Source organism: Ailuropoda melanoleuca, chromosome 14 (assembly GCF_002007445.2).
Source record: "Ailuropoda melanoleuca isolate Jingjing chromosome 14, ASM200744v2, whole genome shotgun sequence".
NCBI classification, from domain to species: domain Eukaryota; kingdom Metazoa; phylum Chordata; class Mammalia; order Carnivora; family Ursidae; genus Ailuropoda; species Ailuropoda melanoleuca.
Genome location: NC_048231.1, coordinates 15533808 through 15549636, shown reverse-complemented (window position 1 = coordinate 15549636; position 15829 = coordinate 15533808). Strand labels below are relative to the sequence as shown.

At 40.3% G+C, this 15829-nt stretch overlaps 1 protein-coding gene and 1 pseudogene across 3 annotated transcripts in view; one reads left to right on the top strand and one right to left on the bottom strand.

The window, feature by feature from the left end:
* The window catches only part of YLPM1 (YLP motif containing 1), a 74643-nt gene that overhangs the window by 33087 nt on the left and 25727 nt on the right, over positions 1-15829 (bottom strand). For 2 of the 3 annotated variants that reach the window (XR_004620496.1, XM_011219052.3), the window contains exons 5-7: positions 9879-11999; positions 7175-7295; positions 64-484 (exon numbers count right to left, since the gene is read on the bottom strand). Coding sequence is in view for 2 of the 3 variants with exons in the window: in XM_011219052.3 (XP_011217354.2) it covers positions 64-484; positions 7175-7295; positions 9879-11999 (2663 nt within the window). In the remaining variant the exon portion in view is untranslated. The remainder of the gene's footprint in view (positions 1-63; positions 485-7174; positions 7296-9878; positions 12000-15829) is intronic. The other variant, XM_034643296.1, reaches the window with a different exon arrangement.
* Positions 1171-3029, top strand: LOC105235583 (annotated as a pseudogene).

Genomic DNA, 15829 nt, shown 5'->3' with positions numbered 1-15829 from the left:
CAACAAAGCGGCAGCTAACAATTTCTTGAGAATCCCAAATACAAACCTGTCACCGTCACTCACCTCGGCCATGGCCATAATCAACAGTCTGCTGCACTGGCGGTGGTTTGGACATTGGTGGCATACCCATAGGCATGGGGCCAGGAGGGGGAATGGAAGGGTGAACATGTGGGGGTGGTAACACTGGAGCAGATGGAATTGTTCCAGTTTCTGGTTTAAATTCTGAATTCAGTCCTTGTTCATCATTTGTATCCCAGAGACCATAGAAAGAATCTTCGTCCCAGCGCTCCTGTTCCACAGCTGACGTTTGTGGCTTTATTACCGGAGGAGGAGGTGGAGGTGGAGGTGGCGGAGGCGGCGGCGGTGGTATTGGGATAGGCGGCCTGGTCACAGGAACAGATGATCTTGCTGGTGGAACAGAAGGCCTTACAATTGAACCTGGTGGTTTACCCATAGGAGGGGGTGGCCTATAGGCCCCTGGAGGCTGGAGAACAGAGTAAATGCTTTAGTGGATAAGCATACCATCATGTTTTCACACACATCAGTAGAAATTAAAATCCTATTCTCCGTCCATAAAAGAAAAAGTTGATAAACTGGAGTCATTCAAAAAAAAGTTTTTGTGTTTTAAAATACAACATCAGAGAGAAATATGCAAATCCATGTATCTGATAAAGGACCTGTATTTAGAATATGAAAAATTTTTAGAACTTAATGATCAGACAAACAATAGAAAAAAGATATGGGCAAAAAATTTGAACATTTCTCCAAAGAAGATACCAGAATAAGTACTTGAAAAGATGTTTAACATCATTAGTCATTAGGGAAATACAAATTAAAACCATAATGAGATACCATCTCATACCCAGTAGAATGGCTATAGTTAATAAAACAGTAACAAATGATGGCAAGAATATAGAGAGACAGGGGCGCCTGGGTGGCTCAGTCGTTAAGCGTCTGCCTTCAGCTCAGGTCATGATCCCAGGGTCCTGGGATCGAGCCCTGCTTCAGGCTCCCTGCTCAGTGGGAAGCCTGCTTCTCCCTCTCCCACTCCCTCTTCTTGTGTTCCCTCTCTCGCTGTGTCTCTCTCTGTCAAATAAATAAAATCTTAAAAAAAAAAAAAAAGAATATAGAGAAACAAGAACCCTCTTAGATTGCTAACAGGAATGTAAAATGGTACAGCCACTTTGGTAAATAGCTTAACAGTTGCTCAAAAGGTTAAACATAAATTTACCATACACTCTGTAATTCCATTCCTAGGTATCTATCCAAGAAAAACGTATCCACCCAAGGCCTTGCACAAGTATTCACAGCAGCATTATTCAATAACCCAAATGTCTATCAATTGGTGAATGGATAAACAAAACATGGTATCTCCACACAATAGAATATTACTTGGTAATAAAAAGAAATGAAGTGCTGATTCATGTTACAACATGGATGAACTTTGAAAACATTTGGCTATCTATAAGACATGAAAGACCACATTTTGTATGAATTCCATTTAAATGACATGCCCAGACAGGCAAATCTACAGAGTCAAAAAGTAGATTAATTGTTGCCTGGAACCTGGGGTAGGAATGAGGACTAACTGCAAACTGGCAAAAGGGATCTTACTGGGATAATAAACATGTTCTACAACTGGGTTATGGTGACAACTGCACAACTTGGTAAAATTTATTAAAAATCACTGAATCACACACTTAAAATGGGCAAATTCTATGCAATGTAAATTATACCTCAATTTGGTTATTTAGAAAAAGGAAAAAAAATTGTCTTCGACCTTTTGCTAGATTGGGCTGGTTGGCTCTTGCTACTGCGGTGGTGACCCACTTCATCCCATCTGATATTCTTACATCTGGAGATAATAATTCTCTAAGCTCTCCCACCTAGATACATAAGCCTAGGGCTTTTCTTACAATCTTGCTCTTTGGGCACCTAGATGGCTCAATCAGTTGGGCGCCCCCTCTTGATTTTGGCTCAGATCATGATCTCAGGGTTGTGGCATCAAGCCCGTGTCAAGCTCCACACTAAGTAGAGACTGAGATTCTCTCCCTCTCCCTTTGTCCCTCTGCCTGCTCTCTCTCTCTCTTTCTCTCTCAAATAATAAACAAATAAAATCTTAAACAAACCAATCTCACTCTTTGTTTTTTCTTCCCTCTACCTTCAACTCAGCAACAGGAGTGCAGATCCAGCTCAGCCCCAATGTCCACCTTGCCCTGAAGCACCCAATTCTAGGGACTCTTCTCCAATGCCTGACATTTATGGGCCTGAAGAAAATTATGCATCCTTGCAAATGTCATCTGCTGAGACACCCCACATGGAGACTGTCTCTCCTCTTCCTCCCTCCATGGATCTGCTTATTCAGGACAGCCTGATTCTTCCACCAGTCCCAGAGTAAAACTACTACTCGCTTCTATAGAGGAAAGAAGAGTGAAGAAGGAAGACATGGCCCTGGGCAAGAAACAGAAGAACAGAACCCTGTTCTCTCAGACCCAACTATTTGTACCCAATGACAGATTTCAGAGACAGAAATACCTCAGTCTCCAGCAGATCCAAGGAACTCCCAACATTCTGAACGTTAGCTATAAGCAAGTTAAGACCTGGTTCCAGAACCAGAGAATGAAATGTGAGAGATGGCAGAAAGAGAACTGGCCAAATAGCAACAGTGTGACTCAGAACAGCTCAGCAACAACAGAACACCCAGGCTTCTCTTGTAATCACCAGGGATAACTGATGAACACTCCTGGAACCTTTCGATATGGAGCAACCATTCCTGCAACAGTCAGACCTCGTGTCCCCAAGCCTGGAACAACCAGACCTGGAACAATCAGCTCCACAGCTGTGGAGAGGAATCCCTGTAGCCCCAGATCCAGTTCCAGCCAACATCGGTCAGCAATGTGGAGTCTATCTTAGAAACTGCTGGGGAAAGCCATAGTGTAATACAGCAAACTGCTAAGTATCTTAGCACCCAGTAAATAATGGATTTATTCCCAAATGACTCTGTGAACATACAGCCTGAAGATGTGTGACAAGTATATTATTATTCGATCTCAGTTTGGGGAGTGGCTGTATTACCTCTCCCAGGATTTGTCTTCTAGGGTCCTGTATCTCTGCCTTGATATTCTGTTTCTCACTATGCTTATCATGTCAATTGAGGGGGTACGAATAGAGTCTCATCAAAGAGGTTTCAGTAGCATTGGCTGCTAGGGACAACACAGCATGTTTCTGGCTATAGATAACTAGATACAATACTAATTTGATGTCTTTAGGCTCTAGATTCTAACCTCAAGAATAGGAAGTAAAAATACAAAGGGGTGTGATGAAGGATTATTTGTATTTTCTGATATTGTGAGGCTTTAATAACCTCAATTGTTATGGTGAAGGGTTAAGTTATAACGTGCTTCATGAATTTCCTCTGCCCCTTGTGTTGTTTTACTATAACTCCTAATTTGTTCATTATTCTAGTATTTGCAGAAGGATGTTTTATATTTTAATGTATTATGATAATAGTACCAGTTGGTTGGTTTATAGGTTTAAGTACAAATAAAATTCCCACTTAAAAAAACTTGTCCTCAACACTATCATCCCCTCCCCCGCAATGTACCACCCTCTCTTTTTTCTCCTTCCTAAAAAATTAGGGAGTTAGCCACTTAGATATAAATGTCCCAGATCCACCCCACACCTACTGAATTTTTGTAGGGGGGAGATCCTAGCATTAGTTAAAAACAAAACCTCCACAAATAATTCTGATGTTGACCACTTGGTTAAGAATCTCTACTATATTTTTCTCACTCTGGTGACCTATCTCTACAAGAAGAGTGAATTTACAGTGAAAGAAACTCTAGCTAGCCTCCTCATTTCTATTCAGTTGTCTGGTTGACTGGAGTAGTTTGTGGCAAGATTGGTACCAACATACAACATCAACACCAGGAAACAACAAAACAAAGAAACTGAATAGGACATCTAGTAACCTCTCCAAGAGGAAGTGCCACTGTAGCATGCAATGTTTACATTTGTTTTCCCAAAGCAATCACCAAATGTCAACAGAAATGTGTATTAAAGAGATAGAACCTCTTGACAGATAGGTTCTATCTATTCAATACTGAAACCCAACTGTGAAAAAATTTTTTTATTATTATGATATGTTAGTCACCATACAGTACATCATTAGCTTTTGATGTAGTGCTCCATGATATATGCAAACAATGAATCATGGAACAACTGTCAAATTGTATTTTAATCTTTGTAAGCTTGATTCAAATGCTCACTACACTTTTCTCTTAGTTTGTTGTTTCTGGTTTGTTTATTCTTCACTGACAACTATTTTAGACCTTATATAGACCAGCCAACAATATATATTACTTACGTATCTACTTATGTATGGGCTGTACTTTAAAAACAAACTTTTTGAGTAACAAAATGGATTTGGCCAACACATAAGGAACGCTGTTTAACTAGCGATCACTACAAGCTGCAGTTAAAGACAAAGGGTTACTACCTAAGGGTACACATTCGATTATGGCATTTTAAACTTCAAGAAAATGCCAACATAAGACAAAAACTATTGTGTCTGGAGCTATCCAGGCCTGTTTCAAATATCTTAAGAACTCTTAGGGCTGTGTTTATAAATAAAAGAAGTCTTTTTTTCACACTACACAGTGAAAGCAATAGATACATTAAACAAAACATCCCTACAGTATTTATATGAGAAAGGATTACTATCTACATTAATAATAATATAAATTGGTAAGAAAAACCTCAAGAGTCAAAGAGATAAATGGGTAAAGAACAAAATAAAATTTTTACAAGAAGAAATACAATTAATATGGAAAAAAACTCATGTTCACTAATTATCAAAAATGCATATTAAAACATTTTATTAAAACTATTAAATCTACCAAAAATATTAAATAGCTGACACTTGCAAGGCTAGTATGCATGTTCTACAACTATTTTTGAGAGCCACTGGCTGTCTTCCAGGAATCATTAAAAATGTCCCTTATTCTATAACTGAAGTATCCCACTTTGGGAATTTTAGATTTTTTTTTTAAAGATTTTAATTATTTATTTATTTGAGAGAGAGAGAGCGAGAAAGCACGCATGCACAAGCAGGGGGAGGGACAGAGGGAGAAGCAGACTCCCTGCTGAGCAGGGAGCCCCAATATGGGGCTCGATCCCAGGACCCTGAGATCACAACCTGAGCCAAAGGCAGACGCTCAACCGACTCAGCCACCCAGGTGCCCCATGAGCTGTCCAGAAGGAAAGACAGATAAGGTAACAGACAAAATACGAAAGGATAATGGCTATGACAGAGGCTTGTACAAGGTGTTACAGGGGTACATGTGAAGGCAACCGTCTTACACAAGTGGAAGAGAAGATACGGAGCTGAGTTCTAAAAAATGATCAAGAATGAACTAGTTGGAGAAGGGGGTAAGAAGAGAAAGAAAAGAAACTCTGGCTTTAGAGAACAACATGCATGTGTAAAGGGATGGAGAGGTAAGAGCCTGGCACACCTCAGAGTTGTAAGAAGCTCCATGTGGAAGGAAAGTAGAGTGTAGGAGAGTGATGGTAATGGTAAGAAATGGTAAGCAGAGGTCTGGCCAATTCAGGTCATGCGAAGAGCTCTAGATTTTATCCTGAAAGCCATGGGGGAATAGGGCAGCATTCTAAAGCCAGGGCACATGCAACATAGTGAGATTTATGTTTTTGCATGTCCATTTTGGCCAGAAGTCCCATCAGTGAAGCATAGGGGTACAGAATGGCACTAGAGAACTTTTTGGGGTGATGGAAATTTTGTTCTTCTTCATCTTTGTCAAAACTCAAACCTATATAGGCTTAAAATGAGTTATGATATGTAAATTACACCTCAAAATTTGAAATACAGTAAAATAATCACTCTAGCAGCAAAATAGAGAATGGGTCAGAGGGGAGTGAGATGGAGATGAACAAGGACGTTTCTGAAATAATCCAGGCAAGAGCTGATGAAGGCTAGAACTGAGGTTGTGGGGAAGCGCAGGACAGTGTATTTGAACAATATTAAAAAGGTAGTAAAATCAATCAACAGAATGACTGGATATGGAAGGGCAGGACAAAGGAAAGAGTTAAGGCTGAGTTTCAGGTCTGCAGCTTGGGTGACTAGGTGATGATGAGGAGAAAGAACAAGTTTAATGGAGAATGATAATGAGCTCCACTTTGAATATGCTGAGTGACAGGAGACACCCAGATGCAGATGGATGCACACACAAGTGGGGAGATGAGACATGGAGAGGTGACATCATGGTGGCCGTTGGTGTTAACAATTATGTATGAGTGTTATGTGTTAGACCAGGATGAAAAGGAACATTGAAAAATGAAGAGTTAACTTCATGAAATGGTTTGAGCCTTTTTCTCTCACTGTGTTGTTATAAAGTTATTTGTATGACAACATTTTTAAAGCCCATCACTGGCTTAAAGGTAAAACAATAGGGGCGCCTGGGTGGCTCAGTCGTTAAGCGTCTGCCTTCGGCTCAGGGCGTGATCCCAGAGTTCTGGGATCGAGCCCCACGTCAGGCTCTTCCACTGGGAGCCTGCTTCTTCCTCTCCCACTCCCCCTGCTTGTGTTCCCTCTCTCGCTGGCTGTCTCTATCTCTGTCAAATAAATAAATAAAATCTTTAAAAAAAAAAAAAGGTAAAACAACAAATAACAACAAAAATAAATGCAAAACAAAGAGAGAACTTGATCAAACAAGTCTTTAACAGAACTTTACTGCCTGAACTGGGGCATACGTTTGATCACTTCTGTGGCTGAGGAACCAGTAGCCCGAGGAGGTGGGGAGACTAGGAGGCTTACAGGAACAAGGTTCATGGGGAGCCCCTGCACTGCCCAGATGAAAAATAGGACTATTTGAACAAGAGATTATTAGGAAAAGTCTAATGTTTTGTGAACATGAAGCCATGTGACTCGGGTGTGCTTGGTGTACTTATCAAAACCTAGGGGAAAAATGCATCTGTCACACTTCTGACCACATTTAAAAGATTTTCAAAGGTCAATTACCATTAGCTTTTTACTTTCCCCAAATTTACATTTTTTATAGAGGAAATTTACACTTACTACAATAGAAAAAAAAAAATCAAACAACATCCAAACATACAAAGTAGGAATCATTTCATTTCCTGAGCACACATTTTCCCATACCGGGTACATTCCAGGCCTTGAAGATGCGTTCTGCAACCTGGCGTCCGGGGGCGGCAGATGGTCAGGCATCTGTGGCTCCGACCCAAAGTCTTTCATCTTCTGAAGCTGTTCTTTCTGTTCCCTGTGAACAAATAAAATTGCCATGGTACATTAAGGCATGTGACTACAATTGGTATCAGAGAACAAAAAAGAGCCCTAAAAGCCTTGCTCTAAAACCCTCTACAGGGCCACGGAGCACGGGCAGGGTAACACTCTCTTGCCTTCATACAGCTAACTGACCAGTCATCTACAACCTATACATGACTACACGTTATTAAGGATCTTCAAGGGCAGAGTCTACAATCTGCCTCGTGAGCCTATTCTAAAAGATCATCTACTTGTCATGTTTTTCTTTCATTGAAAAAGTTCTCTTGCTATGTTTTCTCTTCAAGGCTCTAGACCAGAGGTTGCAAAATGATGGCCAAATATGGCCTAGAAAGTTTTTTTTTGGGCTTTCACATCAGTTTTTAAAATCTGAATTAGCTGCCATTATTACAAAGCAAAATATTTCACATATAAATTCAGACTTTAAAGGGGTTTGGTAACAATGGGCCTACGTCCCCACATGTCAACAATGAACTGACTGGAGTAGTGGCTGTCCACTTTAGATCAATCAGTTTGGCACAATCCTCACCACGCTCAGTAAGTAGAGTTATACTGGCCCACTTTCACCCATTTTAGTTACCTGTCTGGTTCTTGTGCATATTTTAGTTTATGGCCCTGCTGTATACAGTGAGAACAAATGTCAGTCTATACCCTTAAAAATGACATTTCATACTCCTAAAGAGTAATTCTATAACTCTTCATGCTTTTCTTCAAATCTCTGGTCAAATCCCCCCTCACCCCCCTTTTTTTAACTTTTCCTTACAATGCCCACCTTAAACAGGTGTAAGAGGTTATAGTATAACCTCTTCAGACCTTTTACAATTTTTCCCCCCATTGGGTGTAGAAACTCAAATAGACACAAAATGAGGGTCAAATATATAAAAAGTTTATTTTCTGCCTCATAGAAATCATATTATGACTTTATACCAACACAACATAGCTTACTGGTATTCAACTATGACAATTCTTACCCACCATTTCATATATTTTAATTATGTTTAATGTTGCCTAGAAAGAGCTTTATAAAAAAGGACAGTGAAGAAGCAGCACCTTTTATTCAGCATTACCATATAAAGCAATAATGGATGAAAAGGAAATTTTAAAAAGAAAAGGATAAGAAACCTGGGCAGCTTAGCAACACCAATCAGCTTGGTGTTCTCCATAAACAAAACAGATTTTAGAGTGGGACAGACTGCACTCAAATTCTGGGTTTGCCACTGATTAGCCAAGTGGACTTAACCTCTCTGAGCTTTAGTGTCATCTGTGAAGCAAGGATACGAGGAGGATACATCTACTTATGTTTGCAGGCCTTTGAGATAAAAGGATTTGAGACAGGAGGACTGAGATAGTACACACTAAATTATTAGCACAGTGCCCAGCACACAAATTAAAGGTGTCTATAACTTAAAAGTGAACAGTATAGTAACTAAATGTTCTCTAGCATGCTTTTACATCTTCTTCATGAGTAATCTGGAAGAGTCCAATCTCTCAGAGCATATCTTCTATAGACAGAAATCTGCTGTGCTGCCTGAGGTACCAGATCTCTCACCTTGACCTACAGGTATTTTTCCTCATTATACTTTCAGAGTCATAAAGCTTCAGTTATAATTTCAATTGGTATAATCCACAAATGTAGACCAGAATTGAAAAATGAAGGAAACATAATACACTGGAATATATCAAAATCTAACCATTAATTTATTTTCTCAAAACACTGTTAATTCCTAAGAAATTACTCAAAAAGCTTACAATCTAAGAATGACTCCTAAATTCTTATCTTAGGATACAGTTGGTTTAAGGATTAAATGAATATATACAAAGAATTCAGTACAGTTCCTGGCACACAGTAAGCATGCAATGTTAGCTTTTTTTTTTTTTTTTAATTGCTACTACCTGGGAAGCATTATGTAAGTATTTGTACATAGTTAGGTGATTGTAAATCAAGAAATTCAAGTTCTAGTCTCCATTTCACAAAGAAAATATTTGATTATGCAGAAACAAGTAACATCCTCAAGTGGAGATATCTGCTTCTAGTTATAAGGAAAGATAAAACACCCCAGAGAGAAAGTATCAATGGTTAGACAAATCTGAGGACGCTTTCAGGTAAACCATTCTTAGCTTCAACAGAGAAAAACCTTACAGCACTTTCCAGAGTTTTATCAAAGATTAGTGAATATGAAGTCTATCAGATCTAATACCAAAGAACAAAATGCCTCCTGGAAAAAAAAATGTTACATATGAGCTCTGTGAAGTCCAGAGCACTGGAGAGTTGAAGTTTGACACTTGAAACATGCACAAGTATATGGTATGTCAGCAACACATCTATAAAAGCCAAGAGTGGCTATCAAATTTTCACATTTCAGGACATAAGCTTACAATTAACATAGTTCCTAAATACATATCCTAACCCTAAAACAGCACTGAATGGCCAGGTTACAAATTAAAATTACAAGATAAGAACTTGAAGCAAAATGATTCCATTCAAATAATCACATCACTTTAAAAGAGCAGTCTGAACGTGGTTTTGACTAAAAGAAATGATCTTAAGTAGTCAACTTACCGAAGCATTTTCAGTTCTTGTGCAGCTTTCAAAATGATTTCGTGCTGCCTCTGACTGAGAACCATTACCCCTCCAAGGCCTTGGTCAGAGTCTAAGTTTGTATCCGACCCCATAATTTCAGAAGAATGATGCGAGGAGGGCATATGTTCCGCCATGGGGGAATGTCTATCCACATCAGATGGGTACCATCTGTCTGACAACCGTTCTCTTTCCCAGTCCATTCTGTCAGGGATATAATCTCGCTTTTCCCGCCATGTATCTCCTCTTTCTGGATACTCTCGGATCCTCAACTCACCCCTATCGCGAAAATCTCGATCATACCCATGGTCTCGATTTCTTTCTTCTCTCCATCTATCATCCCGATATCTATCCAAAGGTGGAAGAGGTGGAAGGGGTGGTAAAGGTGGAAGAGATGGAATATCCCGTTCACGAAACTGTGATTCTTGTTCATCCAGTGGTCTCCCATAATCTCTGTCCCACTCATTATCCAAATTTCTATCATACATATCCATGGGTCTTCCAATCCGATCCACATCCCTGTCCAAGTCCCTGTCCATTTCCCTGTTGTAGTCCTCATCCATATCCTGATCTCTCTCCCAATCATCCCACCAAGGGCCTCGTCTATCTCCATCATGAGATCGAGATGGTGGTGCTGAGAACCTGTCCTCTCTGTTATATGGATCTAGTGTATCTTCTTGATAGTCACGTTCACATTCTCTCCAGTATCTTTCTCTATCCCAATCATCGAGTCTTTCTCGTTCCATTGGAGCATTTCTACCATCTAATGGGAATTCTTCATGCCCTCTCTCTTCTCCATGGTTCCATGGAGCCCTAGGAGGCTCATCTCGGTGATATGGATACATTTTTTCCCCACCATCTCCTGGTTCTGGTCTAAATGGACCTCTGTCACGACCAAAATCTGGTCTTCCCAGTCCCCTTTCCCTACTGCCAGGCCCTCGAGGTGGTCCCCTCTCCCTACTCCCGGCTCTTCGTGGTGGTACTCTCTCTCTACTCCCAGCCCTTCGAGGAGGTCCTCTCTCCTGACTGCCAGCCCTCCGAGGTAGTCCCCTTTCTCGGCTGCCAGCTCTACCCCTGTCCTGGCTGCCTTGCAGACCACCTGGCACTTTCTCCCGACTGCCTCCTGGCCTCATCAACCCTCTATCTCGGCTTCCTTCTCCTCTATTCATCTTCTCTCGACTGTCTTCTCTTCTACCCATCATCTTATCACGAAAGTCTTCTTGCTTGACCAACCCTGGGCCACGGCCGAGTGCCTGGCCTCGGCCTCTATTTACTAGTCCTTTATCCCGTGTGTCTTCCATTCTGCTTTGCCCAGGACCTCTGTAAGATGAGCTGCTGCCTCGATTGCCTTCTAACCTATTATCTCTGTTATCTGGCCGAGGCAGCCCTTTCTCTTGGCTGTTTTCTGAATGGGGCAGACCAATACCCAAAGGTTTAAAATCATTATCTGCAGTTAATGATGATGACGTTGTCACTGCTGCTCCTCCCTCCATCCCCCCTGGTTTTGAGGGAAAAGCAGATTGAGAAGGTAGAGGTTTATTTGCAAGGGATACGGGCTGAGTAACAGCTTGGGCTTTGTCCATTTGAGTCTCCATACTTTGAGAATTCTGGTCCCAATTAGAAGCCTCTATGGGCCCTTCCGAGACTTCGCTTTTAGGTGGCTCTTGTTGAGAGTCGCTTAGATTCTCATTTGACTGAGCCGCCTTGGCATCCTTTATATCTGCAGCAATGGAAAATGTAGCTGACTGCATTTTAAAATTCTTCTGCTGGTTACTATTGGTGTCTGCTAATTGTTCCTTGTTTCCTGAAAGAGGTTCTGCTTGTGACTTAGGTTGCTGCTGATGTTGCTGTCCAAAAGCTGGCTTGGGGCCTTTCCACTGTGGTCCACTCTGTCGAGGACTGAGGGATGTATTGGGGGTAATATAAAACTGAGATGCTGGCCCCCGGGGAATCATTCCCCATTTGCTTTTAGTGCCCTCTGTTGGGTGACCTTCATATCTGGGTCTTGGCCCATCGGGGCGATTTCCTTCAAAACGAGGCCCTTTGGGTCTCGGTCCTTCACACCTTGACCCTAAATCCTCAAATCTTCGAGGACCATCAAATCTACAAGTAAAACAAAAGATATTACTCAAGACAGTAAAGCAGAAAAAAATATTCTCCATGTAAGAATATTTAAGGCAATCGTGCCTTAGAATCTGTTTACAAAAATGACTCTTTCAGTCATCATATAAATCCTGAGGCATCTATCTTAGATTCAGTACACTAAAGTGGCAGTGCTCAGAAGGTCTCAGGACAGGCTTTGGAAATCATGTCAGTATTATTATAATTCACTTCAAAACATCTCCTGCAGCAAGTCACTGATATACTAAATTGTTAAAAAGCAATTATAAACATTGTGACTTAGTAGACAGAAAAGTCCACTCATTTTTAATGGGGAAAAAATGCCACAACTAATTCTGAGAGTACTTTCAGAATTAAAATATAACTAAAAACTAAATAGGAAACAATTAGTAAGATACTATAGGATGATTACAAATATTGTTGGAACTAACATTATCATCTGGACTGACAAAAATTCAAAAAGACAGTAGCCAGCTATATCTTAAAAGTGCACCCTGACATTTTAAAGTCTGGACAGTGCCCTGAAAATTTGTTATGGACCTACTTGCTCATTCTGCAAATTTTTAGTATGTAGTGTCTCCAAGGGATATACAAACAAACTGTCATCTGTTGCCCTCAAAGGGTTTACAATTGAGGAGAAAGAGAATCTAAGTGTAAATAAGTCCCCAAAGGTGCAATGACAGAAGTCTATCTGCATGTAACACAGGCAACAGAGGAGGGGATGGTCAATTCTACCAGGGTAAGGGGGGGTTGCTGCCCAGTAATGGTATTATACAATAGATGATGCTTAAATTAAGTCCTGAAAGACAAATTCTCTGTGGCCAGGCCAATGGAGTGTATTGGAGATAAGGGAAATGGGTGGCAAGGACATCTACGGTTAAGGAAGCACTGTGAGGAAAGGCAGAGAAACACACACCAGCACAGCATGTCTGGAAGTGCAAACAGTTCAGCACGCCTGCAGCAAAGAGGAGAGAGAGTAGGGAGAGCCAGGAAAGGAGTGGAAAGGGAGGGAACTAAGAGACAAGGTAAAGAGCAGGCAAGAATCAATCTCCAGGAGACCTTGTATGCCTTGGGCTGCAGAGACTACTGATGCTCCTCCAATAGCCATTCCCCCTTTTCCTACAGTAACTGAGCCTCTTCATTTTTAGCTGGACACAAAGCTAGCCAAACTAAAGACTGACTCTCTTTCCCAAATTCTCCTGCAGCTAGAACTTGTAGCCATGCTCTGGCCAATGGGCTGAGAGTGAAAATGACCAGCACATCCTTCTGGGTTATACCCTTAGAGGGAAGGGCACATCTTCCTCTTCACCATTTCCTTTTTCATACTGGCTCTGACAATGGTGGTGAAGCATCTTGGATGATGTAGATAAGGGCAATATACTAGGGGATGAAAAGTAACAAATTAGAAGGAACCTAGATTCTTGACATTGTACAGCCATCACGTAAGTGCTGAGAAAGAATAAACCTCTAATTTATTAAAGCATGTGACTTTGGATTTGTTACCACAGATGAATTAATTCAGCTGGGTAAGAAGTTGGGAATTACTTAATGAGACTTAGAGCCAATACAGATGGTCTGATTTTTAAAAGCTTGCTCTAGCAGAAAAGTAGCAGATGGATAGGTGGGAAAAGTTTACTGTTGATTGTTTCTACAATTTGGGTAAATGAAAGTGAAGCCTGTTCTAAGGCAGTGATTGACATGAGGATGTAGAGGAGATAAAAGTAAGAGATGTGAAGGAAGGTAAAATGGATAGGACTTTCTAATAGCTGAGATTAAAATGATAACAAAAGGGAAGAATTTAGGATGATTCCAAGTTTTCTGGCTTAGGCCTAAATGGATGGTGATACCTTTCATGTTTTTAATGAGAAAGAGAAGAGTTTTTCTCTTATTTGCTTAGGAAATCAATGAAGAATAATAAATTCATTTTCTGATAAAACATTTCTTTCCTATCCCTGTTGACGTCAAGTTTTGCTGGCCTAGAAGTCTTAGTTTCAAAGGGAGGAATGCTCTCATCAGGGGACACAAGAGTAACTCCATTACACTCAAGTTGAGACTGCCACCTGGCTACTTTGGGTTCTGAATCAACAGGCGAAGAAGGGAGTTACTGTACCAGCTGGGGGTGATCGGTCCTGAGCTGCACGGGGAAATTGGGTTACTACTGCACAGTGAGGGTAAGGAGGACTATGCCTGGAATGGAGACCCTCTAGAACACCTCTTAGCACTTCCATGTCCTGTGATTAAAGACAGTAAAAAATTACAATAACTCAATTCAGACAGGACCGTCAACAGCCCAGACCCTTTAAGAATGAAGGTTTGGGTCACTCCACCAGGCAAAAAACCAGGACCACCTGAGGTGCATGCTGAGAACAAAGGGACTATAAAATGGGTGGTGGAAGAAGGAAAGTAATTATAAATACTAACTATGGTTACATGAGCAGTTGCAGAAAGGACTGTAACACTTTATGACCTTAATTTGGTATGTTTAAATATATACGTATGTATTAGTCAAATATCTTTGGTTGATTTTTCTTCTTTATCATCTAACATAAGATGTATCAATAATAGTTAATTTTATATCTCAGAGTTTAAATACGGAGTATCAAAGAGAGACTGTGAACCAGCCAGAAGAATGAAGATTTCTCTCAAGACAAAAAGGGACTTTATATCCTTTTTGGGGGGATAGGTAAGAATCTTTTTTCAGTTGTCCAGGGGTAAATATTTCATGTCAGATGCAAAAATCTCCCTTGTGACCCACCCTAATCAGAAACATATAAGGGAGCTCTGGGAAAGGTACTGCAGCCTAGCCAAACTGACACCACACAGTCATCACAAGGAATTTCAATATACATAAACGCATTATAACCAGAAAGGGGACCACCAGCGATGGGAATTTTGTTTTAAAATCTGGAAGACAAAGAGCAAACATGAGTGGTAACACATGGAGCAAGAAGAAGCTGCAGTTTAGAATGCTGGTAGTAGAAGGGGACACAATAAAAATGGGGCTGGTTTGCCCACAGAAACCCAGAGAGTCAAAATTCTCAGATACCATGAAAGACAGGAATAAGATTTGGGGGCTACAAATATGTAAATTAAAATCTATATTCAGAACCATCACCAGACTTTCTTTAGGCTGAATATCCCTAAATTCTTGAATCTGAGGGTCCTCTAACATTAGCAGACAGTTCTTTGCCCTATCACCAAAAACAAAGCCTGAATTTCTGAGTGGGAGCAACAATAGCTGATAAGCCCCCCATATGCACAGAGTTTCCAATTAGTTTGTCTGTGTCCCCCACTCTTAAATATAAATGGATACTTAATTTATTCTAATGTCTAGATTTTGCAGAATGTCTCCAAAACGAAAGGAAGAGACCAAAGGTAAGTAAGGTCACAAATCTGGAGAACACAGAGATAATGCAAAACAGAAGAGCACTTAAAAAAAAAACACCAAATAATATTCTCAGAGATTCTTAAAGATACTATAGCTATTAATCAATTTGCTACATATAAAAAAGGATCAGAACCAAAAGAATTACACAAATTTTTAAAAAATTCTCCAAATAAGATGCAATAAAAGGATTAGTATCTTAGAAAGTATAACCAAATGAAAGAGAAAAGAGACGAATATAATCAATCTAGCAGGTCCAAAAACCTATTAATGAGGCGTTCCAGTAAGAGAAAAACAGAAAACAAGAAAAAAAATTAATGAAGAAATGGCATAAAGATTTAAGAGTTAAGAGACTCTAATCTCCAGACAGAAAGGGCCTAGCTCACTAAGTACAGAGTATAATTAGTAAAAACAAAACAAAACAAAA